Raw genomic sequence first — 25,611 nt, 5'->3', positions numbered from 1 at the left:
CAAACTCACCTGTTTACCTGCAGACTCATGCTCCCTCTAAATAACACAGTTAGTATAAACAGGACATTTCATCATCAGTTGATTTTTAACATGACAAAAACAGCCAAAACAGACAAACACAGCATCTGTTTTATTTAGATTTTGTGCAGCTTCCCACAGATGGATGCAGAAAGTCAAAAACTGGCACTTTAAGATAATTAAGGCATTTGTTGTTGTGATCAGGTTTCCTCTGCAGGGGTTTGAAAGAAACAACAAAGAAAAAAAAGTTCACCATCATTATTCCCCAGAGCTGCTCTGATGTTTGATGACAGTAGACAGAAAACGGTTTCAACATAAACTGAAAATATAAGCTTTGAAATACAAAGAAAATAAATGCTACTAAAGCTCTCTGTAGTTCAGACATGCAGACCTGAGATAGTTCAAAAGCATCCCTGCTCCAGTGAAGCAGGTGGAAACCATGAACACAGCTGCTCCACCTTTACTCTAGACTGAAAACTACCAAACATACTTATGATGAGCTCTGAGCAAATGTTGCTAATTATTCTAGTAAATGATTTATCAGTTAGCATTTAAAACAGTGTTGCAGTGAACGCTGTGCCTTCATTAGACATTTCTACACAGTGTATCATGTGCTGCTGTCACAGCCATCCTCAGACTGGACTCAGAGCCGGTCATGGACAGCCCCACTCATTAAAGGCTGCTAAGAGCTAATTTGATCAGTCTCACCTTGTAGGGCAGCATAAAGTCGTGTTACTACAAACATCAGTGGAAACATGTGGAGGCTGAGGGCAGTCACAGGTCTCTGAAGGCACACAGCTGCACTCTCTCTTGGCAGTAGAGAGCCAGCACAGATGGATCTTTGAGAACACTCAGCTCGTGCTGCCTGTCGGCAGACTGGGAGAAGTCGTCGGGGCCCTCGCCACAGCCTCCCTCCTTGGGCTGACTGGGGTACCCCGGGTGGACCATGAGCTCAGCTGTGACCACGGGCTGATGTGAACCCTGCACAGCGCTGGAGGTAGAGGATGAAGGGTTTGCAGCCAAGGCGTAGCTGAGGGCCCTGTGCAGGCTAGGGACGGACATGTTCTGCCCCATGGTGGTCAGTCCCAGGTACACATCTGGCCACCTGTGGAGGAGGAAAATCGTTGATTCATGTTTTTTTTTTTGTCCCGTTTGGATCTTTAGCATCAGAATTGTTGTCTTAAGGCCAAGAAAGATGCCAAGTGGATTTATTTTACCAAGTGGATCATCATGGCCTTGCCTTATTGGTCCATTTGATTGACCTTTATTATAATTATGAATTTATTTTATTTTCGGTTGCTACAAACGGGACAGACATGACTGGGGGATAGGACAGGGAGAAAGAATGAAAGAAAGAGAGGGAGAGAAAGAAAAACAGAGGGGAGAAGAGACGGTGAGAAAGGGGGGAAGAAAGAAAGAAAAACAGAGGGGAGAAGAGACGGTGAGAAAGGGGGGAAGAAAGAAAGAAAAACAAACACCTGGATCACCTGTATGGAGAAAAAAAAACAGAAGAGAAAGCAAACAAAAAAAGAGCAACATAATAAAAACAGCAGCATCACAATAAACTAGATAACAGTAGATAACAGTAGATACTAAATATTAAACGCTATTGTGCAGCACGCAAGATCAACAGCGCACAATGTGCTTTGAGGCAGCAGCAAGGAAAGGTGTAGTTTGTGTCTGTGCACACCTGTGTGCACACCTGTGTGTACACCTGTGTGCACACCTGTGTGGATCAGCACGCTTGTATTCCAAAGGTTTCTCCATGTAACGATCTGCTAGGGAGTGTAGAGAGCCAAAGCCCCGCCCCCAGGGCATGAAGCAGGTATGGAGGAGATCCAGGCCCCAGACATCCAGAGGCCCCAGAGCACGAGGACCTGAGGAGGACCACCAAAAGGGGGGGAACTGTGCCACCCTCCTGGGAAGAGCTGAGTAGAGCCCCAAACGAGAGGTCACCCAGCAGCTACGGAGCTGTTCAAAGATGGCCGCTCACAGTGGACATAGATGCTTCTTTCACTCCTCTTTCAAACCATCTGTCCTCTCTGTCCAAAATGTGAACATTGGCATCCTCGAAAGAGTGACCTTTGACCTTTAGATGCAGATGGACAGCTGAGTTCCACTGTGAGCGACCATCTTTGAACAGAGGCGGGGTTTACGACACCAACTGTCTGCCATCTATAATCCAGTTTTGAGTTCCCTCCCCAGACGCCTTAACGCCCACTCACATCCTGGGCCATCTGACCTCAGGAATTCGCATGATAAGGTGGGGCCAGGTTTCACAATGAAATCACCTGAAACTCTGGCTGATTGGGACCCACACCCAGTTCCACACCTTGGCTCAGGCGATTAGAGGATCATCAGGGGGTCCTTTTGTCCCTCTGTGGGGGGAAACTCCCACTAGGTTTAAATCTGGGACTCTCCACCATTTGACCTTAGAACTGAAGAAGCTTCTCGGATGAAGGTGAAACGTCTTCAAGCAACTTAAAGAAGTCCAGACGCTTTTCTTTGCAAGCTCCTTTGACTACGATGACCTGGACGACTGAGAACCTTCACAGACTTAGTGTCTATATGCATTTAAAATTGAGGGCAGGGCACCAGCGCCAGAGGTGGGTTGGAATACACCGACCATCCTCTGGATGCTGTAAAACGTGCCCACCCCCAAGGCCCTATATGTATGTGTTATGTGAGAGTGTGAGTAATGTGGATTCTGGGTTGCAGAATAAAACTGAGGCACAGGCGGCCAGAAGGGGACAGAGGGGGAGTGCCTCCCCTGCACCCTGGTGACACACCTGCACCCCAAGCCCTGCGTGTGTGGGTGGGTGTGGTAGAGCGGGGATAGGGAGGCAGCTGAGGATGGGGAGGGAAGAAAGGGAGGGGCAAGCGGCCCCTCCCTGGGGCCAGCTCCCCCGCTGACCCCAGTAGGCACCCCCACACTCTGGAACCCACCAGGGCAAGGGGGCCCTGATTCATGTTTATCATATGTGCAACATCAGAAACTCTACAAACTCTTTTGTCCTCCAAGTGTCCAGTTTCCTTTATTTAAAGACTCTCCACACTCTGCCCAGCAGCTCTTTGGAAACTCTAATGAGACACTTTTAAGCCTGTCACAACATCCTAGCAAAGGTATTGAAGTTAAAGGCAGCTAGTCCTTTACTAAGTTTCAGTGTTATGTGTAGAAACACTGGTTGTGTCCTGAGTCAGGAGTGTTTCCTGTGCTTGAGTCACAGGTCAGTGTTGAGCTTCCTCTGAAAACAAGCATCACACTGAACAAATGAGTGAAACGCTGCCAGTGTTCAGACTTCAGACAGTGTGGTGAGTTTGGACAGCACTGTGAAACACAACCACTGAAACCTGAGCTTGATGCTTAAACTCAGAGTAACTGTAGAGCTGACTGAGCTCAGAGCTGAACGTTATTGGAGCAGTGTGGGATCATCTCCACAGACAGCAGGACAAAGAGCAGCCAGCACCCAGCTTTGATGAAACCTGGAGAATAATTTCTGAGGACTACTTAAACACAAGCGCCCCACAGAGTCTGTGATGGAGAAGAAAGGTGGTCACACCAAAAACTGATTTTCAGGTTAGAGTTGTGTGAACTCTGGTTTTGCCTGAGGTGTGTTTTTCATGTATGCTCACAAATTTGTTTCATTGCTGCATTTATTTCCTGTTTTTGTAGCAAACTAAGTAAATCTGTCTTTGTTCTAATACAGTAATGTGCAAAAGTCTTGAGCTGTGCCATTGTTTATCTAACAGACATTGAGCCAAAGTCCAGTCCTGCTGCTTCCACAGGACTTCAGAGGGAAGCGTGTGCTGGTGATACATGCACCATATAAACTGATCATCAATAAGTGTGAACGCTTCTATAAAAGCAGAAGCTTCTGCAGGTTTGCATTCAGGTGTGTGTTAGTATGGAAATACAGGCAAAGATCATGAATCTCTGCTGCTTTCTACACAGAAGCCACCTCAACAAAGATCATCAGGAGTGGACGTCACTGCAAAAACACTCAGCCTCTGCAAAAACACTCAGCCTCTGCAGGTCTACACGTTCATGCGATTAGAAAAAGACTGAAGAAGAAGAGATCGTGTGGAAGAGTCGCCCAAAGAACAGCAGCATGGATCAGGTCTGCTGTGCAGGTCCATACTGGAACCACTCAGCTGATGGCTGTAGCAGCGTCGTGTGTGGGGCTAGTTCAGCTCCAGGAACTTAAAACTACAGAGTCCCATTTGTTTTATACTGTAGAGCATTTAAAGGTTATCATACAGAGGTCTCCTTTAAATATCCAGCGTACACGAAGCTTTAAAAAATAAAAGTACAACAATATTTCATAGATGAATAAACAATAACGTGTGTAAAATGTTTCTCAGCATTATTATTATTTTCAGTTACATTTGTTTTTAATGGTACTTGAATATTTGGAAATGCTGGTAATGACTTTCTAGGATTTCTATTTCCTGTGTGATAATTAAACAATAAGACCGAGAAGTGTAATGTTGTGTATTCATCATGAAGGTGCAGCAGTATGAGTGTGGGATCAGACAGGGGTGTGTTTCTATTGGAGGGTGCACCAGCACTTCAAGCTAACACGCTGGCGTCTGTTGGCCACTCAGTCCTGACGTGCACTCTCCACACATGCTTCTGCATTTGGGCTTCGTTTAAATATTGTTTCAGGTTTATTCAGTTTAAACCTCGATAAGGACTCGATCACATTTATGTCCTGACATGTGAAACCTTAGAGATGACCAGTGTTGGGAAGGTTACTTTTAAAATGTATCCCACTACAGATTACAGATTACATGCCCCAAAATATTATATTATCATGCTGTTTACAACTACATGAATGTACTATTGCTGTGATTTATTACTGTTACTGAAGGTCCGCGGCTCCGAACCGTAGTAAAGGGACCTCTGGCTAATACGGTGGGTTCTGTGTCGGCTCGTAGCTGAAAACTAGCTTTACTTTGTTGTCTGGGTCAACTTTGCTAGCAGAGACAGAGAGAGGCGTTGAAAGGCTGCTCCAACAGAACTTATTGTTTCAGAGGAAAACACGAACACGGTGTACAGTCGAGTCTTAATAGCTTACTTACAGCTGGGCTCGTCAGGCTCTCTTCTTGGCTGCAGTGGTTATTATTATATTTACATGCTTCCAGCTCCCGTTTCTGCTCGATGACAGCTCGTACTTTTCCTTTTTCTCCCTCCCTCGCTCACAGACACATAACGGGTATGGCAGTCCATTCTCCCTGCAGCACGGACTACACTGCCTATGATGCTACATTCTTTAGAGCTATACCGGTAGCATTCTGATGCCTTCATATTAAATCATTTTTAAAATGACATTATGAGACATTGAGACAAAGACATCAGAGCCTCTTAATACGTGTTTTGTTTGGGTTTCCACCAGCGTGGAATCACCAAAAACAGAGAGGGCATAGCCGAACATATGAAACAGGGAAGTACCGCCGTGTAATCCATTTATTTCAACAAAGTAACTGTATTCTAAATACCACCTTTTAAACGGTAACTGTAACTGAATACAGTTACTCATATTTTGTATTTTAAATACGTAACGGCGGCACATGTACTCTGTTAGTCCCCAACACTGGAGATGACACTCACACATGTGTGGTCTACAGTCGATGTAGTGACAGGGGTTTAATTTGAAGCCTGGTCTAGTCCCAGCAGTTTCACACAGACCTGATTCCATGGCGTCTGAACACTGGGACGGCCTCCAGAGCATCCTTCTCCACCTGCTTGTAGAACTTGTGCAGGTGTGCTGGGATCCACGGGCAGCTGTACAGACCCGGCTCCACGGGAACACGAGTGTAGGGGATCCTGAGATCTGAGACAACCTTTGCAAACACTTCACGGACCTCTGCACAGACGACATAACATGAACATTTCACTGCTGTCGTCTTCTTAATGGAGCCAACAGTTAAGCAATCACTGAACTGAATCCTAAACATGGAAGAAAAGCATCAGTGGAACAATAACTAATAGCAAAGCTCTGTGTTGGAGCTCAGCAGGACTTCTCTTTGTTTCTCAGCTAAATTATATTTCTGTCCATATAATCATTGTGCTTTTACATAGCATATTATTAACTACTCAAACATTTTCACTGATGAAAGGATGCTTGATTTGTTTTCTATTATCAAAACGTTTTTTTAAATTAATGAATCTGATTAGTAGAACCAAAATCAGCTGCCTCAGTACAAACAAACATGAACGGTCTCCTCCCTTCAGCTCACATTTACCTGCTAACTCAAAAGCAGAGACACACAGGTGCACATTTGCATGATTAATCTGAAACATGCTATATCACCATAATCAGTCATAAATGAGTAAATGCTGTTGACTCTAGCACCAGCACCCAACAAACAGCCGTTACAGCTTTGTCTCTCCTCATCCTCTGATCCTCTGACCTGGCAGGACGTGAACATGTTGGTGTCCGTCCATGTGCTCGGGTAGGTGACCGTTCAGCTCCACGAAAAGCCCGACCTGGGCCCTCAACTCCAGCTCCACCTTGGAGGAAACAAAACACACCTGGAAACAGCTGTGATGGAGACACATGACTTCAAAGACAAAGGTCGTTTTAAAATCTGAGGCTGGTGCTTTTGTCTGGAAGCAAAATATGCAACAACGTGACAGCTGCACCCAAGTCCAAACGAGTGTCTGAAGACGGTTCAGTTTCACTCACATAGTGCTGAATCTCTGCAGTCGCTTTCAAGTGTAAAAATCAAATAACAGAATCCGCCAGCGATCAAACTGGAGTCTGTTAGATCTGCTCGGTATTATTCAAACCGCTGCAGCGCTCTAATCTCGGTAATGAAGCTCATGAGGTAGAGCGGGTCATCTACTGATTGGAAGGTTGGTGGTTCGATCCCTGGCTTTCTGCGTGCCAAATATGCTTGGGCAAGATACTAACCAAGCTGTATGAATGTTGGTTAGGAAGCACTTACAGAAAAAAGTGTATGAATGTGGCATGTTGTATAAAGCGCTTTGAGTGCTCAGAGTGGACATAATAAGTATATATAAGAACCAGTCCACTGACTGTATCGAATCATTTTTTCTCCAACTGTAAAGTTGTATTTGTAAACGAGGTCATTAATAATGTTAAAGGAACATTCAGTTCAACAGAGTTCAGACTCCTTCAGTGCTGAAGGCAAACCTGTGGTTCAGTGAAAGAAAGATTTACTTTACAAAGAGCTCTTTTTAAATAAAGCAACAACCTGTTTTTCCAGGCTAAATAAAAACCTAAATAAATGAGACGCTTTGTCCTCTCCAGCTTACAGGTCATCTGCTTTCATGTGTCTGAGAGTTACACCTGGGACTCAAGCACCTGTAATGTGAGGCCTTCGTCTGCAGAGGAGCTGCAGCATGCAGAGTGGTGCACAGTGAGGAGGTAACACTACGAGATAATCGACCTCTGTGGGAGGAGCTGCTCTGCACTGCGTTTGCATACAGTAATGAAGAGAGTAGCAGTAGAGAAAGTAATCTCCTGTAATCAAATGTATCCCCACTGCTGTGTAATCCATTACTGTAAACAGAGATGTTGTCAAGAAATGATCAGAGACTGTTTTTCAGGAAACTATTAAATGTTCAGTTTCTATATGTCTGAAGAAGACCGAGCCCACCAACACTCCTATCACACTCCACCACCTGACAGGTGGGAAACAGGCCCACCTGTCACACCATGTGACCTGCTCTCACATATCGGTAACATTTGTTTACCTGTATCTTGATATTTTAAGATCATATAAAGATGCATGAAAATGTGTAACATTATATATTTTATACTGATCTTTATTTTTCACTGACACAGTGAAATTCTGGTTTGTAATGTCGTACCTGTTTCATGCTGAGTTCTCCTCTCTTCAACGCCTGGCGAAAGCCCATCTTCCCATGGAAGAAGCCATGCTGGTTTATGAGCGTGGAGGACTGCTGGAGGCTCGGACACACTGGTATGCCTTCAGACAGGTTGGCATGCAAGCCGATGGGAATGTTGTGTCTGACACAGGAACAACACAGCTCTGTTAAACCATGTGATGCTGGCAAACAGGCCAACATTTGTCTATGTTCAAAGGCACAGTCACTCTGTTCTTGATTATAAATATAACATCTCTATTGAAATACAGCTGTGAAAGAGAAAATCCACTCTCTCTTAAGGCTTTATGAATCAGGACATAGTCTAAAAAAATCCACTCCTTCTTTGAAATAGTCTTTTTGTTTTTTCAATGACTGTTTCACATCATCACAGAGGAATCGTACTGCGCTCTTCACAACAGCGCTGCTTTAGTTCATTGAGGTTTGTGGGCTTTTGTTTATGCACAGCTCTCTCCCGTCACAAGTCCAAGTCCAGAGTCAGCCACTGGTTCATTTTTTTGTAGATATTCTGTTTTTGATTTGATGGTGTACATGGAAAGAGTAATTGTATGATACAGTGTCAGCCAGGCTTTATTCAGGGACAGATTCAATTCAATTTTATTTATATAGCGCCAAATCACAACAAAAGTCGCCTCAAGGCGCTTCATAGATACAGAGAAAACCCAACAATCATATGAGCCCCTATGAGCAGCACTTTGGCGACAGTGGGAAGGAAAAACTCCCTTTTAACAGGAAGAAACCTCCGGCAGAACCAGGCTCAGGGAGGGGCGGGGCCATCTGCTGTGATTGGTTGGGGTGAGAGAAGGAAGGCCTCGCAGTTAGCTTTATAATACTGTGGTACACAGAGGAGTTCATGGTCAACTAGCAGTGAGATACTCGGGTCCTATGGCTGCAAAACAAGCTGTAATCATCCCCCGACTGTCCCACCAATCGCCCTTGGTCTGGAGCACCATGCAGGATCGTCACAGAGTGACGTTAGTCATGAAAAAGGTGGTGGATCAGTCCAAAAACATGTAGCAGGAGCTGGTTAATGATCTGACGGCGGTTCGGACCACAGTCACCAACAACACCATGGGTAACATACTACATTATAATTGTTTGTCCTGCTCAGGAAGACACATTTATAGGCTTGTCTGAAGTTTGCCACTGAACATCTAAATGATTCAGAGAAGGGTTAGAAGAAAGTGCTGTGGCCAGAAACTAAAATCAACTCAACCTCAGGATTGCTGAGGTTCATCTAAAGAACACTATTCCCATAGTTCCCAGTGACCTTTTACTTTGCTCTTGTGCGATGACCTGATCACGGTGCAGCTCCACTGTTACATGTGAGATCAAGTGTCATTGTCAATCAATATCCTCATCCACACAACTAATGCCCCAGCTGAACCAGGGTGTGCTGAACCAGGATCTACGTTGCATGGTGGCACATACCCCCTTGGCACCTTACTGGTACGCTGCATGTCTCACGCAGACCAGGGAGAAGTGTTACAGGGCTGGAGATACCAAACACCTGTCCCACATCCATGCACGGTCACTGTCTGTGGAAGTGTCCCTGTCCTCAACAGCCATCGGCTATTGAGGTGTAGTGTCTGTGGCCACTGGGACCTGAGCAGAAATAGTAGAGGGAGAAGGGTGATGGGTCCCAGAGCCGCTTACTTGTTCCATCGGTTGCGTCCGCTCCACTGACTCTTGGCCATGACAACAGGTGGTCCAACATCAGCGTCACTGTAATGTCGAGGCTGATCAGTCGGTGGCAACAGACCAACTCCGCTGTGCCCGCCTGAGGCCCCTCCATCACCATGAGCTCTGCCAGCCAAGCCTCCCCTTTCCTGGGACCAGGTTGTAGCTTTTGGTTTGCATATTATGCACCAAGCTGCTCGGCGTATGAAAAGGGCCTCATCAGAAGCGGCAGCGGCGGTTCTCTAGCACAAGGCCCAGTCGGTCCATAGTCACCCAGCAGACTTGCGCAAAACAGGCAGCTGATCTCCATCATCTTGGAGATCAGCTGTTCTGGTCAACCACACCCCTCGCCTGTAGCTGAGCCACACCCCACCACATTAACTTGACTAGATACTGAAAAAGAGTTGTTTATTAACCAAGATAAGAATTCTGCAATCTTTCCCTTTAGTTATTTAGTTCTTTGCTTTTCTACTGTACTCAAAGGACTTTACACAACTTGCCTCATTCACCCACTCAGACAAGCACTTCTATTTTTTATGTAAGTGCTTACTATGTAAAGTGCTTTGACTGCTCAGAGTAGCAAAGTGCATATCAGAACCAGTCCATTTACTAACCAACATTCACACACACATGCAGCAATGGATTCGTCGGAGACCAACTTGGGGTTAGTATCTTGCCTTGGGATATTTGACATGGACACTCGAGCAGAGATCAAACCACCAACCTTCTAATTAGAAGATGACCTGACTGAGGTGCTTCCTTCTTTTAAAGACTATAGCAGATTCTAAATTTGGCTCATCCTAAAGTTATCTTATTTTTCTTATTATCTTATTTCCTTTCTATATTATCTTATTGGAATGTCATTCGAACTGGAGAAGTGTAGTCGGATGATAACAAACAGGAAAGGTAGTCAGAACTGAGGGGATCAAACTACCAGAAGGCAACATTGCAGACACTGAGAACAGCTACAAGTTCCTATGAATGCCAAAGGGAAATGGGAGCCACAAATAGGCCGCTAAGAAACTTGCAACCGCCAAATACCTGGAAAAGTCAGGCAAGGCCAGAGGAGTCAGCTGAACGGGAAGAACAAGATCCGGGCTATCAACACCTATATTCTGCTGCTAATCAGGTACCCTGCTGGGATGATAAGCTGGCCAAAGGAGGAGATAGAAGCCACTGACATCAAGCAAGAAGAAGAACCATTATGGAAGGACAGGCCCAAGATGACATCCAGAAATCCTACCAGAGGCTGGACAAAGCTGGACTGAAGGACAGCACAGAGGCACTAATCATGGCAGCACAGGAACAAGCTCTGAGCACAAGATCCACAGAGGCTGGGGTCTATCACACCAGGCAAGACCTCAGGTGCAGGCTGTGTAAAGATGAGACAATCCAGCACATAACAGCAGGGTGCAAGATGCTAGCAGGCAAGGCATACATGGAACGCCATAACCAAGTGGCCGGGATAGTGTAAAGAAACATCTGTGGGAGTATGGCCTGGAGGTCCCGAGGTCAAAATGGGAGACGCCCCCAAGGGTGGTGGAGAATGACCGAGCCATGATCCTGTGGGACTTCCAGATTCAGACGGACAAGATGGTGGTGGCTAACCAACCAGACATAGTGGTGGTAGACAAACAGAAGAAGACGGCCGTAGTGATCGATGTAGCGGTTCCCAATGACAGCAACATCAGGAAGAAGGAACACGAGAAGCTGGAGAAATACCAAGGGCTCAGAGAAGAGCTCAAGAGGATGTGGAGGGTGAAGGTAACGGTGGTCGGAGCACTAGGTGCAGTGACTCCCAAGCTAGGCGAGTGGCTCCAGCAGATCCCGGGAACAACATCTAAGATCTCTGTCCAGAAGAGCGCAGTCCTGGGAACAGCTAAGATACTGCAGGACCCTCAAGCTCCCAGGCCTCTGGTAGAGGACCCGAGCTTGAAGGACCAAAAATACTTTTTCAATAGTGCCGTCAGCGCTAATCTCGTTAAAATGACGTTAACACCATAACTGCATTAACGGAGCAAATCTCCATTAGCGAGTTAACACGGATCGCCCCGTGCAGGGGCTGCATGGCGCTAACACGTTAGCGTGCTTAGCTTGTTAACGGTTATGACGTTAACGTCATTTTAACAAGATTAACGCTGACGGCGCAACTTTTTAAACCTCTTGAATTAAATGAAAGTCTTACTTCACAGTTTGCTTTGAAATTCACTGTGGTCATGTAAAGAGGAAGTATGGCTCTAACTGTACTTTATTTATCCCTGAAACTGGAAAATTATTGTGTCACAGCACCCGAAACATTAAACACAATCCATAACAAAACAGCTTAAATGAAACCGGAGCACTAATAATATAAAAGTAATATGGCAAAACAAAAAATTTAAATAAAGTAGTAAAAATAAAAATATATATATAAAAAGCATGAGAAAAGCTAAAGAGAAAAAACCCCCAAAAAGTTAAAATAGGTGGTAAAGAATTTCTTTATGTGTCTTTGTGGCAGCAGAGCTTAAAGAGATATATGAGAGAGGGCCGGTGCCGTGTGTAGAGACATGGAAAACAAAGTCTTCAGAAACTGCCAGGACTAGCAAGAAAAAGTGAAAGATTTCTGGTGTCCTAGACATTACATTATGTACTGTAAATGGTATGTTTGCAGTGTGTTAGATTTCACATATACAGTGTAAGGCTACGCTACCTTTTAGCCAGATCTGCTGCCTGTTTTGCAGCCGAGCCATTAACCAGCAACGAGACATTGGAGATGCCTCCAGCCTGGAAGCAATCCACGATCCCCTGGTTCCTCCTGGGACAGTAGCCGAAATCATCTCCTGTCACCACCAGCATCATTCTGGGCTGTGGCATTATCGCTGGTCTCTGTTGGCGACACACAGGGGACAGATTAACATTCATCATTATGGTGTCCATGGCTAATAATGATCAGGTTGTCCATTATCAGTGAACATGGACCCTGGATCCTCCGACTGTTCCACGTCACATGGTTTATTGATAAGAAAGACACCAAACTGGTTTTCATCAGTGCTGATATAAAACATAAAAGTACGTCAGCAAACAGAAGCTCATATCTGCCATCTATTTTTCCCCATGGCAGTCAGTCAACACACCAGCCACGTTTCTAAACTAGATGATGGTCTGATTTAAGTTTTTGTGCACATTTTAAGGTTGCTCTACATCACCAGCTGGACTATTAAAAACACATAAAACTGCAAAGTTAGTCTATATCAGCCCTTTTGTGGTGATATACTTGCCCGATGCAGCTGCCCGCTCATAATCAACGAAGCGCTGGGAAATCTTTGCTGCGTTACTGCGCTCTGTCCTTCAGTGCCTCTTCAGTTTAGGCTGCTTTCTAATACGAACAGCTTCAGTCCACGCAGGTAAGTACAGAGCACGATGAGCCAGAGCTGCTGCTTTTTACAGTGTAAAATTATCTGATCTACCTGGGCAAACACAGGAGCCACCTAGAAACCAAACAGTAACACCTTAACAAACATCTGAGGTGTGTTTACTATTTAGATCAACAACACTCCTGTTAATCTTAGCCCCCGTGTCTGTTAACCCAACTATATTCTTCATGTTTACCATTATTCCTGAATTACAAGCAAAGCCTGCACAGGTAGGTCATAAGTTTATTTTTAAATGGGAACAGTAGTGTCCACAGATCTTTGGTCCAGTAGGAGAAGTTGGGGCCACAGCCTCCAAAGGGCTTCTCATTCTGTCTTTCGAAATTTATTTCGAGCGCAGGAAAGCTGAATTTGAGTGAACAAAATTCATTCCTGCGTGCAAAAACTGTATTTCAGTGTTTGCTATTATCCACACACACACACAACAGCAGCCCCTCTCACTCAGTTTTTGCATTTGCGCTCGCTCACAATGTGTTGCTCGCGCTCTCAACATTTCTGCCTGTGCGCGCTCAACTCTTTCTCTACACCGTTATATTTGTGCCACTAAACCAGCCAATCACAGACTTGGATGCAAAAAAATCTGATTGGCTGTTTTGGTCTCCAATCAGCTCGAAATGAGGAAATGCAATATCCCAGAATGCATTTCGTCCAAAACTCAAACGAGGCCAGATTCTTACTCTGGATGGCATTACCTTGGCCTCCAGCAACACTGTGAGGAACCTTGGAGTCATTTTGACCAGGACATGTCCTTCAACGCACATATTAAACAAATATGTAAGACTGCGTTCTTCCATTTGTGCAACATCTCTAAAATTAGAAATATCCTGTCTCAGAGTGATGCTGAAAAACTAGTTCATGCATTTATTACTTCCAGGCTGGACTACTGCAATTCATTATTATCAGGATGTCCAAAAAAATCACTGAAAAGCCTTCAGCTAATCCAAAATGCTGCAGCAAGAGTCCTGACAGGGACTAGAAAGAGAGAGCAGATTTCTCCTGTTTTGGCTTCCTGTTAAATCCAGAATTCAAAATCCTGCTCCTCACATACAAGGTCTTAAACAATCAGGCCCCATCTTATCTTAATGACCTTGTAGTACCATATTACCCTATTAGAGCACTTCGCTCTCGCTCTGCAGGCCTACTTGTTGTTCCTAGAGTATTTAAAAGTAGAATGGGAGGCAGAGCCTTCAGTTTTCAGGCCCCTCTTCTGTGGAACCAGCTTCCAGTTTGGATTCAGGAGACAGACACTATCTCTACTTTTAAGATTAGGCTTCAAACTTTCCTTTTTGCTAAAGCATATAGTTAGGGCTGGACCAGGTGACCCTGAATCCTCCCTTAGTTATGCTGCAATAGACGTAGGCTGCCGGGGGATTCCCATGATGCATTGAGTTTTTCCTTTCCAGTCACCTTTCTCACTCACTATGTGTTAACAGACCTCTCTGTATTGAATCATACCTGTTATTAACCTCTGTCTCTCTTCCACAGCATGTCTTTATCCTGAATCACAATAATCAACAGCAGCTTTATTGCTACTCAAGACTTTAACTTTAATAACAATAATCATAATTTATTGATTGCCTTCCTATATTATAGCAATTATATATTGTTAGTTATATTGTAGATGTTTGATTTCAATATCTACAACTACAGTGAATACAATGGTATTTATGTTAGTCCAAGCTTGCATGATGGCGGGTTGTTTTTTCTCAAATTAATCATAAATTACATATTTATACATTTATTTTCTTATGTTGTAAATTTGCACTCTACAGTCTCTTATTTATTTTTTTATGTTATATTCTGGACGTCTGTGTGACCCTGCTCCATCTGTCTGTCTCTGTGCTGGAACACATGAATCTCCCCAATGAGGAACAACAAAGGATATTTCTGTTCTACGCTTTCTATTTGTACATAATATCAGAATTATTTAAAAACAACAACCCTCAGTGGGTAAATATTATCAGCTCCCTGACGCACACAGACTGATTGCTGATTTTCACAAAGTGGGAAATGGATATATGAAGTTATCACAACTTTTCCAAAACTGGAGTGAGAAGGATCATCAAGAAATTCAAAGAGAGCTGAAAGTACTGAGCAAACTACTGAGAGATGGGTTTAAAGACCCCAGCAGACAGCAGTGAATGACTTCACCAAGTTGGGAATTGTAGTCTCAAAGAAGAAAATCCCAAGAACCTTAAACAGGAACAGACTGACAAACTGGGAATCTTATCAACATGGAAGGAATCAAAATATGTCACAGAAAACCTTAAGTCAGCAGCAAAACTACGTCAATGTCGTTGCTTTGTCTTCCAACATGACAACAGCCCAAAACATATGACACTCCTGATGAAGAACTTCCTGTACAGGTCCAAAGTGAACATTACTGTCTGGGCTCCACAAAGGCCTCCTATTGAAGCTCTATGGGGTGAAGAGCAAGGTCCATGCCAGAGAAGCTTGAGAGATTTACCAAAGAAGAATGGGCTGAGCTGATCATTTATTTCCACGGTAGTTTTGGTATTTGTAAAATAACTTTGTTTCTGTGGGCAAAGTAAAATATCTTGATGCATGCTCAATCACCCAGGTAAGTGAATCCCAAAAGGTTGATTCTGTTCATCTGGATGTTTTCAGTGGGAGAAACATTTCGTCCCTCAACCAGGTGACTTCCTCTGTCTCAGCTGACTGCAGGTTTCCCCAACATTCCTCGGGCAAAGTAAAATAATGTAAGAATCCAAATGAAATAAGGATGTTTGTAAAAGCTGCATCAAAAATTCCTTCTCTATTTAACAGCACTTGTGTCATAGTGACGGCTGGTTTGTTTTGAGTTCCTCTCGCACCTCCAACTTGATCACACTGCAGGTACTTTCTTTCCCTGTGGATGGAGGACTGGATTTCCCATTCTTTAGCTGCACATACCTGATTCAACAACGGCAGTAAAAGAGGACCAGCTGTGCCATCGAGTATCCGCCACACCGTCAGCCTCTGAACAGGCCAAACTTTGCTCTGTAGTGACTACTTTGTGTTGTTGTTTTTGTGTGTCGGCTGGAGAGAGTTTACAAATGAGAAGCAAAAAAGAGCCGCCTGATATTCAAAATATATTCAAAGGTGAGAACAGGCTTTTCCCTGCAGCACGGTTTGCAATAAAGACTCACTAAGAGAATAGTGGCATTTACCAGAGGGGGGAGCAACGAAGTACAAATACTTCATTAATGTACTTAAGTAGAAATTTCAGAATCAGTTATTTATTCTCAATAATCCAGAGTAAACCATCACCAAACTGGTTTACATCTCTGGAATCGTCCAAACTGCTTTGAAAGATAAACCTGTTATTATCTTAAAAATGCTTCAAAGGACCAAGGATGAAGATCCTGAACGGGTCCGGGACAGGCTTGCAGACTAGGTGCTCTTGCTGGGCCTGGGAGTTTGGGTTCTGGGTCATGGCTGGGGTGTCACCAGGGTTGTGGGTTGGTGCATGCAGGCCCCCGTGCACGGGGGTTTGGCCCTGGCAGACTTCAGCAAATCAGTGGAAGTGGGGGCCTCTTTAGCTAGCGGGTAGGTTGAGACCATCTTTTGCAGGTGTTCTCTGCTCTTCGGGAGTCCACTCTGTGGGTGGGGGGGTGTAGCAGAGGTGGAGGATGGGTGAACCTGGGTGTCCATTGGCTGAATGTTGGGGTGGGTGCAGTTTTTCCCCTGTAGTGGAGTCGGGTGGGCCACCCCGAGCTCTCTGGGGCTCAGTGGTGCTACTGCCCCAGTGTGGATGGGCCTGGGCCCCCCTGCCCTTGGTGGATTTGGGGAATGGGGGTGCCCATGGGGGTCAGCGGGGGAGCTGGCTTCAGGTAGGAGTTATTCCTCCTCTGTCCCCTCCTGGCTGCCTGAGCCTCAAATTTATTCCACAACACAGACACTTGCATTACGCACACGGTCATGAGTGTGGGTGAGTACACTGAACTGCGTCCAGAGGATGGTCTGTTTATTCAGCCTCACCTCTCGTGCCAGTGCCCACTTCTCAATTTTAAATCGCACTTAGACACTGAGGGTTCTTGGGAGGGAGCTGTCCCCACAGAGCTGGTGCCATGCCCCTCTGCCGTTTTAAATAAACTTTAAAACAGCCTGCAAAAACATCACAAATGAGTGGGCGGAGTGCATCAGGTCTTCTCACACCCCTGTTCCCTGTTCTCCATCTGGGGCAGCGGACAAGGAGGAATAGCTGGCCGTCTGGTCAAGCTGGTGGGCTTCCCTGCTGCTGCGGGACCGGGACGGTTTGCTTGTCTCCACCCCAGGGTACAGGGGCCCATGGTGGACATGGTGAAGGGAGCCACCAGGTGGAAGAAGGAGTCCTATTGGGCTTTTTAGCCTGTGGGACTTTGGAGGCAGCTGATAGGTACCGACAGGCCAAGGGGAACGCAGCTCGGGCAGTGGGTGAAGCAAAACTCAGGTGTGGGGGGAGTTCGGAGAGGCCATGGAAAAAGACTTTCGGATTGCCTTGAAGAGATTCTGGCAAACCGTCAGACGACTCAGGAGGGGAGAGCGGTGCTCTACCTGCACTGTGTATAGTGCGGGTGGAGCACTGCTGACTTTGACTGAGAACACTGTCAGGTGGTGGAAGGAATACTTGGAGGACCTCCTCAATCCCACTGTCTTCCATGACGAAAGCAAAGTCTGGGGACGAGGGGGACGGCTCGTCTATCCCCGGGGGCGAGGTCACTGAGGCAGTTAAGGAACTGCTTGGTGGCAGCCCCCTGGGGTGGAGGAGGTTTACCCAGAGTTCCTGAAGGCTCTGGATGTTGTAGGGCTGTGTGGTTGACACGCCTCTACAATGTTGTTTGAGCAGTGGTGGTACCTCTAGATTGGCAGACCGGGGGGGTGTTTCCATCTTTAATAAGGGGGACTGGAGGGTGTGTTCCAACTATAGGGGATCACACTCCTCAGCCTCCCTGGAAATGCCAGGGAGCTGGAAATGAGTGCATCCATTAGTCGAACCTTGAATACAAGAGGAAAAATGTGTTTTTTGTCCTCGCCGTGGAGCACTGGACCAGCTCTTCACCCTCTCGTGGATACTTGAGGGTGCGTGGGAGTTTGCCCAACCAGTCTACATGTATTTGATGGCCCTGGAACTTAACTTTTGACATTGGGCCTTTGTTAGGATAGTAAAAAAATCAGGGCTTAGCCCAGCCCTGAAATCTTGTTTTGTTTTGTTTTTTCAAAAAAAGCAACTTTTACTATATTTTTGAGTTTTGTACTTTTACTTTTTATTTTATCATGGATTATGACTGCGTGTGTTTTGGTTTCTAAGTATTTCTAGCTCCTCAGTTCTGTAGTACTTCCTGAGTTCTAATTCTTAGGTTTTGTTATTTGGTTTCCGGTGTTAGCTCTGTGCCCTTCTGTCCCACACTTCAGGTCTCTATGTTCTGTCTCCCCAGTCTCTGTTAAGTTTACGTGTCTAGAGTTCAGCCGGTGTGTTTCCTGTTTTACTTTGAAGGTCCGTGCCTCATGTCAGTGTTTCTAGTTTTGCTTCCCTTTGGTCTCGTCATGTCTGATTTCTCCCAGCTGTACTCTCCTCCCGTGTCTTATTCCCCTCGTTATTCCCAGTGTATTTAAGCCCTGTGTTTCTCTGTGTCGCGTCCTCCCTCATGCTGTGTGACCCCTGGGGTGGAGTTTTAGGTTTTGGTTTCCCAGTCTAGTTTAGTTCTGCATCACTTCCCTGTGTCTGTTATTAAAGCAGCGTTTTTCTGAGTTCATTCCCGTGTGTTGCGAGTCCTGCATTTTGGGTCCTCTTCCTGCCTGACCACAGCCGAATTGTGACAATTTTACAGTTAAATAAATATTTAAAAATACACACTGAGTGCTGCCTAAAGGCTGAGGTAAGATGTGTGTAGCTGCCTGTCACAGAATGATACGATTAACTATCAGTGCAGTAAGAGTTCTTCAGCTTCGCTACTATTTTTTATTTTAAGCAGCAGCGTAAAGCTCGATGAAGCAGTTATATGCATATTTAAACTTTACCAGCTCTGGTCTCAACATCTGCTTCTATTCTGCCAAAACGGCCATGTTAAACTGTTACCTGTGTTTGGTCTTTTGGGTACTCACCTCTTCTTCACCTGGCGTCTCATCAATCTGCTGCACTCTTAATTCCCTCTACTCTCCTCCTTCCTCGCTCCTGTCCTGGTTGTTACAAATAATGCAATCAGGATGTATCAAACAAACCAAATGTTTTGATGTGATGATTAGTATTACTACATTATTACATACTTTATATTTTAAACACAGATTTTAGCATATATTTAACATATCAGATTGTATTAAAAGCAAAAAACTAATGTTTCTGTTTCATAAGACCAAGTCACTAATGAATACCGACTACAGGCTAATATTTATTATACACTACCAGTCAAAGTGTGGAAACAGCTTCTGATTTAATGGTTTTTCTTTATTTTCACGACTGTTTGTGTTGTAGATTCTCACCAAAGGCCTCAAAACTGAATGAATGAACACATATGGAATTATGTAGTAAACAAAAAAGTGAAATATCTCAAAACATGTTTGATATTTTAGATTCTTCTAAATATCCACCCTCTGCTTTGATTCCTGCTTTGCTCACTCTTGGCGTCTCCATGAGCTTCATGAGGTCGTCTCCTGAAATGGTTTCCAACAGTCTTGAAGGAGTTCACAGAGATGCTGAGCACTTGTTGGGCCTTTGCCTTCACTCTGAGCTCCATCTCATCCCAAACCATCTCCACTGGGTTTATGTCAGGTGACTGTGGAGGCCAGATCACCTGGTCAGCACTCCATCACTCTCCTTCTTGGTCAGATAGCTCTTACACAGCCTGGAGGTGTGTTTGGACTCATTGTGCTGTCAAAAATAAATGATGGTCCAACTAAATGCAAACCAGATGGGCTGTCAGCTGTGTCCCATCATGACTTCTGCACAACACAACTGATGGTCCCAACCTCATTAAGAAAGCAAGAAATCCCACAATGACCCCTGACAGGCTCACCTGTGAGGTGAAACCCTTTCAGGTAACGACATCATGAAGCTCACTGAGAGAAGGCCGAGGGTTTGCAGCGCTGTCAACAAAGCAAAGGGTGTCTACTCTCAGGAATCTTAAATATAAGACTTATTTAGAGTTATTTATGATTTTTCTTTGATACGTGATTCCATATATCTGGCTTCATATACTTGATGTCTTCAGTTTGTGTCGATGTTGAAAGTAGTAAAAATAAAGAAAAACCATTAAATGAGTAGGTGTGTCCAAACTTTTGACTGGTAGGTACATCAGCCAGCATTTCATTCCCATTTAATCCCACTGGATTCTGTGGCCTTTCCATCTAATGACATCTGTCTTTCAGCCACATCATGTCCTATTTAGGTAACACGTTTTTTTCATGTAATTCTGCATTCAGTATTCAGATTTAATCATTAGGCTGTATTGTGTCTTCAAATGGTAAACAGACTGATTCTTCTGCTTCAGGCCTCAATCACCCCTTCACACCCATTCATACAAGCACTTCTTTGTATGTTTTCTAACATTCACACTCAGATGGCTGCATCGCAGGACAGCTTGGGGTCAGTATCCTATCCAAGGATATTTGGCATGTAGACCGGGGCTGCCAGGGATCGAACCACCTCAGCTACAGACACAAGGTTGGTGGTTCAAGTCCTGTCTGAATGTGAGTAAATGACAGAAAACAAGGATGGACATAAAAAGTATAATTTTCAGGTATCATACTTTAGTAGCTTTTACTTTTACGCCCTACATTTTAAAAATCTGGATTTTCTACTCCTTACATTTTCAAAACACGAGGCGAGTTATTATTTCATGTCGCTGTTCAAACAGTAACACATTAAAGGAAATACTGTTAGTGTAACAATCATCAGGGCTGTTCCAAAAACGGGATGAAAGAGGAAAAACACAGAGCTATAGTGAAGGTTGGCGTGGGTCAGTGGGGTTTTAGGGACAGCTGCACATGTTCATACATTTTGGTTGCTGTACTTCAGCATCTACAAAAAATGAGTGAGCATATAGGCAGAGATGTTTTTTAACTGGCATGCAATTTTAAATGCAATGTTTCTATCGGCTCAACAAACACAGCAAACACACAAACTGTTTGTGTGCAGTTTTATACACAGTGTGTTGCAGCGAAAGGTCCAACTGCTGAATCTGGCTGGGAGAAAAAAGAAAGAGAGCCAACTTCACTCAGAGATGGAGGAAGATAAGAAAGCCGGGACAGGAAGGAGAGAGCTCATATTTAAAGGCAAAGACTGTTCAGTGGTTTTGATAAACTTACACTTAAACACTTGTGTTTTTAAATCAGCTACTGCATGTGTACATGTGACATTGTGTTTTTCATATTGTGAAACATGCTGCAAAACAAACTGAGACACAACTTGCTAACTTTGTGTTATTGAAAGTGTGCATGAAAACGCTGCAGGTCAGTGCAGGATAAACACTCAGTTTGCCATAATGTGATGGGTTTAAAGTACAGACCAGCGACTAGTGCACAGTGGCTGTGGTGCTCATGGTCAGTTTCTTTCTCAGGATATGCCAAACTGTAGATTTAGCCCTGTTGTGTTACTTTCTCAGATGGTTTCTGGTCTGTTCTCCTGTTTCGCAGCTTGTTTCACCTGCATGGAGAGCTCCTTTGACACCTCAGATCAACTCCCGGCCTTTTATCTGCTTACATGATAATGACATAAAGAACGAATTGCCCACACCTGCCAGTGTCAAATGTCCAATTACTTTTGGTCGCTTTAAAAAGAGGGTGGCACATGTTAAGGAGCTACTGTTACCAAGGCCATTGTTACCAAGGCCACTGTTCCCAAGGCCATTGTTACCAAGGCCACTGTTCCCAAGGCCATTGTTCACCGGTTGTCCTAGTTTCGATTATGCATATAAACTGTTTATAGTGTTGGGGAAATCTGCAGTCAGCACATCTGCAAACACAGTCCCTGGTTGGACGTTTTTAAAGGGATACAGCAAAGATTAATCTAATGAGTCTGCACGCGCGCACACACACACACACACACACACACACACACACACACACACACGCACACACACACACAGGAGATAATGGAGATACATGTTAGAAATGGCATGTTGTTAGCCACAGCACAGCAGGCTGATTTGCATCAGTGTCCACAGACCTGTTTTTGTTAAAAACTCCAGGATCTGTTGTGATTTGTATGCAGATGGTAAACGGTTCCATTTCTGAGGGCCTTCAAATGAAAACGCTGACTGACCCAATAATGTGTTGTACTTTGGTAGTTTGCAGGCTCCATGATCCTCTGGTCCCAGCTCCTGTACTGCTGCTGACTTTTAGAATGATTCTGCTCACTAACTCTGGGACAAGGCCCTTAATGCATTTACAAGTCGGTTTTAAAGAAATCCCCCAAATTATTAAAGCTTAAGAGATCCTTCAGCCATCGGAGTGAGATTTTCCAAAGATGCCACTTCACTGGTTTCTGTCTAAAACGTTCAGAGCTGCAGCAGCATCAGAGGTTTGAAAGCAGATCGACTCCAACAGTGACACAGTATGAGGGATGAGACAGAATCGTGGCAGGAATCCAAGATGATACCCAGATATTCAAACTCATCCACTTTTTGGATTTTTCTCTGATCTATCACAATGGAAACGTTATTCCAGACTTGACACCGGATTGTAAAACACCCTGAGACCGTTTTGTTCCAGCTCAGAGTCAAAGAGTGATCGTTGAACCACCGAGACACTCCCACCACCTCTGTTCAGCTCTGCTGCCTGCTGTGGAGTCTTTGCAGATACATATGTAACAGCATCATCTGCATACATCTGGCACTGGACACCTTTACAACTGTCCATAAGTCACTGATGTAGAAAAAAGCAGCAGTCCTAAAACGGACCCCTGTGGAACTCCCACACAATTTTGAAAGCTTGATTTCATTACATTAACTCTTCTCTATTTGCAGATATGAGCGGAGACATTTTGGACTAAGGTCTTATTATTACAGGTGAGTATTCAGAATAGCCCACCCTGCACAGGTATCAGTCTGTCACCTTCATCTGGCACAGGCTGTCAAAGCTACAGCACTGCAATGTCTTTAACTAAGATTTGTTATGATTGAGTTATTGATTTCTCTTATGCTATAACTTCAAAAAACTCAAATATGTCACAGTAACAAACCCATGGCAGACCACACTAACAATTTTAAACACGCTTTTATTCCGGTTGTCGTTCTTTTACACGCAGCTGCAGCTTTTCAGCTGAACACACACCAACAACAACTCAGTCAGGACCCAGTACGGCTCTAATGCGGCTCCGGTGTGTCGGCCTCCCTGCAGCCGTGCTGTCAAACATTCCCACACACTGTGACACAGATATTATGTCAATATGCAGAACTCTCTGGGTCACGACTACTGTAAGCCACCTTTGTGATGAAAATGATTAGTCACAAAATCATCATAAATAGCTGATTCATTTGTGATCAGTCTCTGTCATTCACTCAGTCTGAGAGGATGCAGCGTTACAGTAATCCATGTGAGCGACTCAGTTCATCACCAGCCTGTGAAAGTCATTCAAAGCGACTTTGTGGAGTTCTCCTGATGAACGTATCGGGAACGTCTGGAGCGGTCTATGCACTACACCTACTACAATCATCCTACGGTACTGAACAACACTGTGTTCATGACAGTGTTGTGGAAGCGGGCAGAGCCTGGATCACTGTATCAGAGCATGTTCGGTTTTCTGTTGTTGGACTTTGTTACAATAAACTGCAATTACAAAAACAACAGAACCAGGACAGTGGTATATGAACATTTAGAGCTTAACATTTCAGTGTAAATAATATAATTCATATATTTAAAAGTACATGTTGCCTTTCTATTTTGTAATGATGTAATATTTCCTGAATATAGACAGCGCAGTGTGTTACTGATGGAGGCAAGAAAAGACTTCAACCAGTACTGGAGTATTTTAACGCAAGGATCTGTACTTTTACTTCAGACGCTTCCCCTTGTAACCATGGTTTCCCCCCCTGTGCAGTACTCCGGTAAAGGAACCACACACGGTGTTGGATTCACCGACCTGAGTTCAGCAGCAGCAGCGGCTCGTTGTCCTCTCACGGTGCTGTTACGCTCATGGTTCAAATGTTTCAGCTAGCCGAGTAATCCGCCGGCAGACTGCAGCACAGCTGCTACAGTCACACAGGTTGGTGAATGACGTTTGTCGGACGCGGACCAATCAACACGGGCGCTGACGTTACGTGAGACCCGCCGCGTGGATGCTCAGCTGTGATTGGTTCATACCATTAAGGTAAGTTGGTCACATAAATCCGTTTCAAACGTGATTCGCCCGATAAACGTTTATTTTACGCTAATCCAAAAACACACGCAGGCTAACGACGCTGATGTCAGCGCTGCCGGAAAATTACCGTCCAGGCCAATCAAATATTTGCGGTGGGGGAGGGATTTGCGTTTACGACGTGGCTATGACGTAAGCGTTAATTCCCGGTCTCTGTTCGAACGGAAACGTTTAAGTGGGCGGGCACATTTGCGTGACCATAAATTTTATGGTAAGAGTGAATCATCACAGCAGCCTTTAACCTGGTGCTCACGACCGGGAAGCTACTGCACCGGCAGGACGAATAAATCACCCGTGACTAAGATGAGCTTCACCGTGGGTCACCGTGGGTCAGCCCCAGTCACGGACACACTCAGCTGTCTCCCGTCCAGCCAAGCATACCCACACATCTAAGACGTCCCCGTGACTGCGGGACAAACGGCTTCTGTTTGCAGTGTCACCGCCCAGTGTACACAACACGGGAACACAATCCTATTATATGACAATACAAAATGAATCTTACCCATTGTGCTACACACGAGCGTTCATGTAAGTCCGAAAGCCCCACGCACGGCGGAACAACACTGTACTTCCGACCAGTAAGCCGCATACATGAGACCGGGTTGACTTTACTGAAAATGTCGCCCCCTGCTGGAGAAACCGGAGATACACGTGGAAGTGGGAAAAACTCAGCGCGTTAAAAAATGATCCTCCGATGTAAACAAACGCAAAAATGTAAACACGTCATAAAAACAGGATTTCCTATTAATCCTGTGAGAACAACTATTACATTTAATACAGTTTTAAACAGGCCTACATTAACGGGGGGGGGGGGGGGGGGGGGGGCAGGCACTCCAGGCTGTGATACAAGTCTTCACATGATGCTAAAAGTTTGACAATCTGAATGTTACACAGACAACAGCAAAAGTGACATGTTTAGCAGGTGACATGTGACATGTTTAGCAGGTGAAACCTTCTGTTAGAGCAGAATACTACCCAAAGGAAGCTTTGCAGTACCATCTTCACTGCCTTGCTTTTTCCCACAATATGTCCCGATTCTGTCGCCACTCCAGGTAAACTTGTCCAAGCAGCCATTCATATCACACCACGCTGACACTGTAGTTTATTTGGGTGGTGGACAGGGATCGGCACTTTGCCCCTATACAACCCAGCATGCTGACAGTCTGTAGCTTTCAGCTGTATGTGCTCCAGGAGCTGTTGTGGGATCAGGCCACAGAGGCCAGGCTTCTCTGGGGTGTCTATGGGCAGAGGAATCCTGGTGGGCTGGTTATCTTTCCTTGGAGAACTTCACCAAT

The 25,611-nt window shown here is 44.8% G+C and overlaps 1 protein-coding gene across 5 annotated transcripts; it reads right to left on the bottom strand.

The window, feature by feature from the left end:
- On the bottom strand, positions 1 to 25,097 carry ydjc (YdjC chitooligosaccharide deacetylase homolog). 5 transcript variants are annotated; one of them, XM_085181555.1, is made up of 7 exons: positions 24,819 to 24,918; positions 19,069 to 19,143; positions 12,264 to 12,439; positions 7,859 to 8,018; positions 6,433 to 6,532; positions 5,708 to 5,885; positions 1 to 1,123 (listed from the first exon to the last, which is right to left on the bottom strand). In XM_085181555.1, the coding sequence occupies exons 3-7, from the start codon at positions 12,425 to 12,427 to the stop codon at positions 793 to 795; spliced, it is 933 nt and encodes a 310-aa protein (XP_085037681.1). In that variant the 5' UTR covers positions 12,428 to 12,439; positions 19,069 to 19,143; positions 24,819 to 24,918; the 3' UTR covers positions 1 to 792. The 5 variants fall into 5 exon arrangements, with proteins under 5 accessions (XP_085037681.1, XP_085037680.1, XP_085037679.1 ...); XM_085181554.1 differs by lacking the exon at positions 24,819 to 24,918 and adding an exon at positions 24,041 to 24,809; XM_085181553.1 differs by lacking the exon at positions 19,069 to 19,143 and having other exon boundaries at positions 24,819 to 25,097.
- Positions 25,098 to 25,611: the final 514 nt, after the last annotated feature.

The sequence above is a fragment of the Neolamprologus multifasciatus genome, chromosome 12 (genome assembly GCF_963576455.1).
Source record: "Neolamprologus multifasciatus chromosome 12, fNeoMul1.2, whole genome shotgun sequence".
Lineage (NCBI taxonomy): Eukaryota > Metazoa > Chordata > Actinopteri > Cichliformes > Cichlidae > Neolamprologus > Neolamprologus multifasciatus.
Note: the sequence above shows the minus strand (reverse complement) of the source record. Positions and strands in the feature narration are given on the sequence as shown.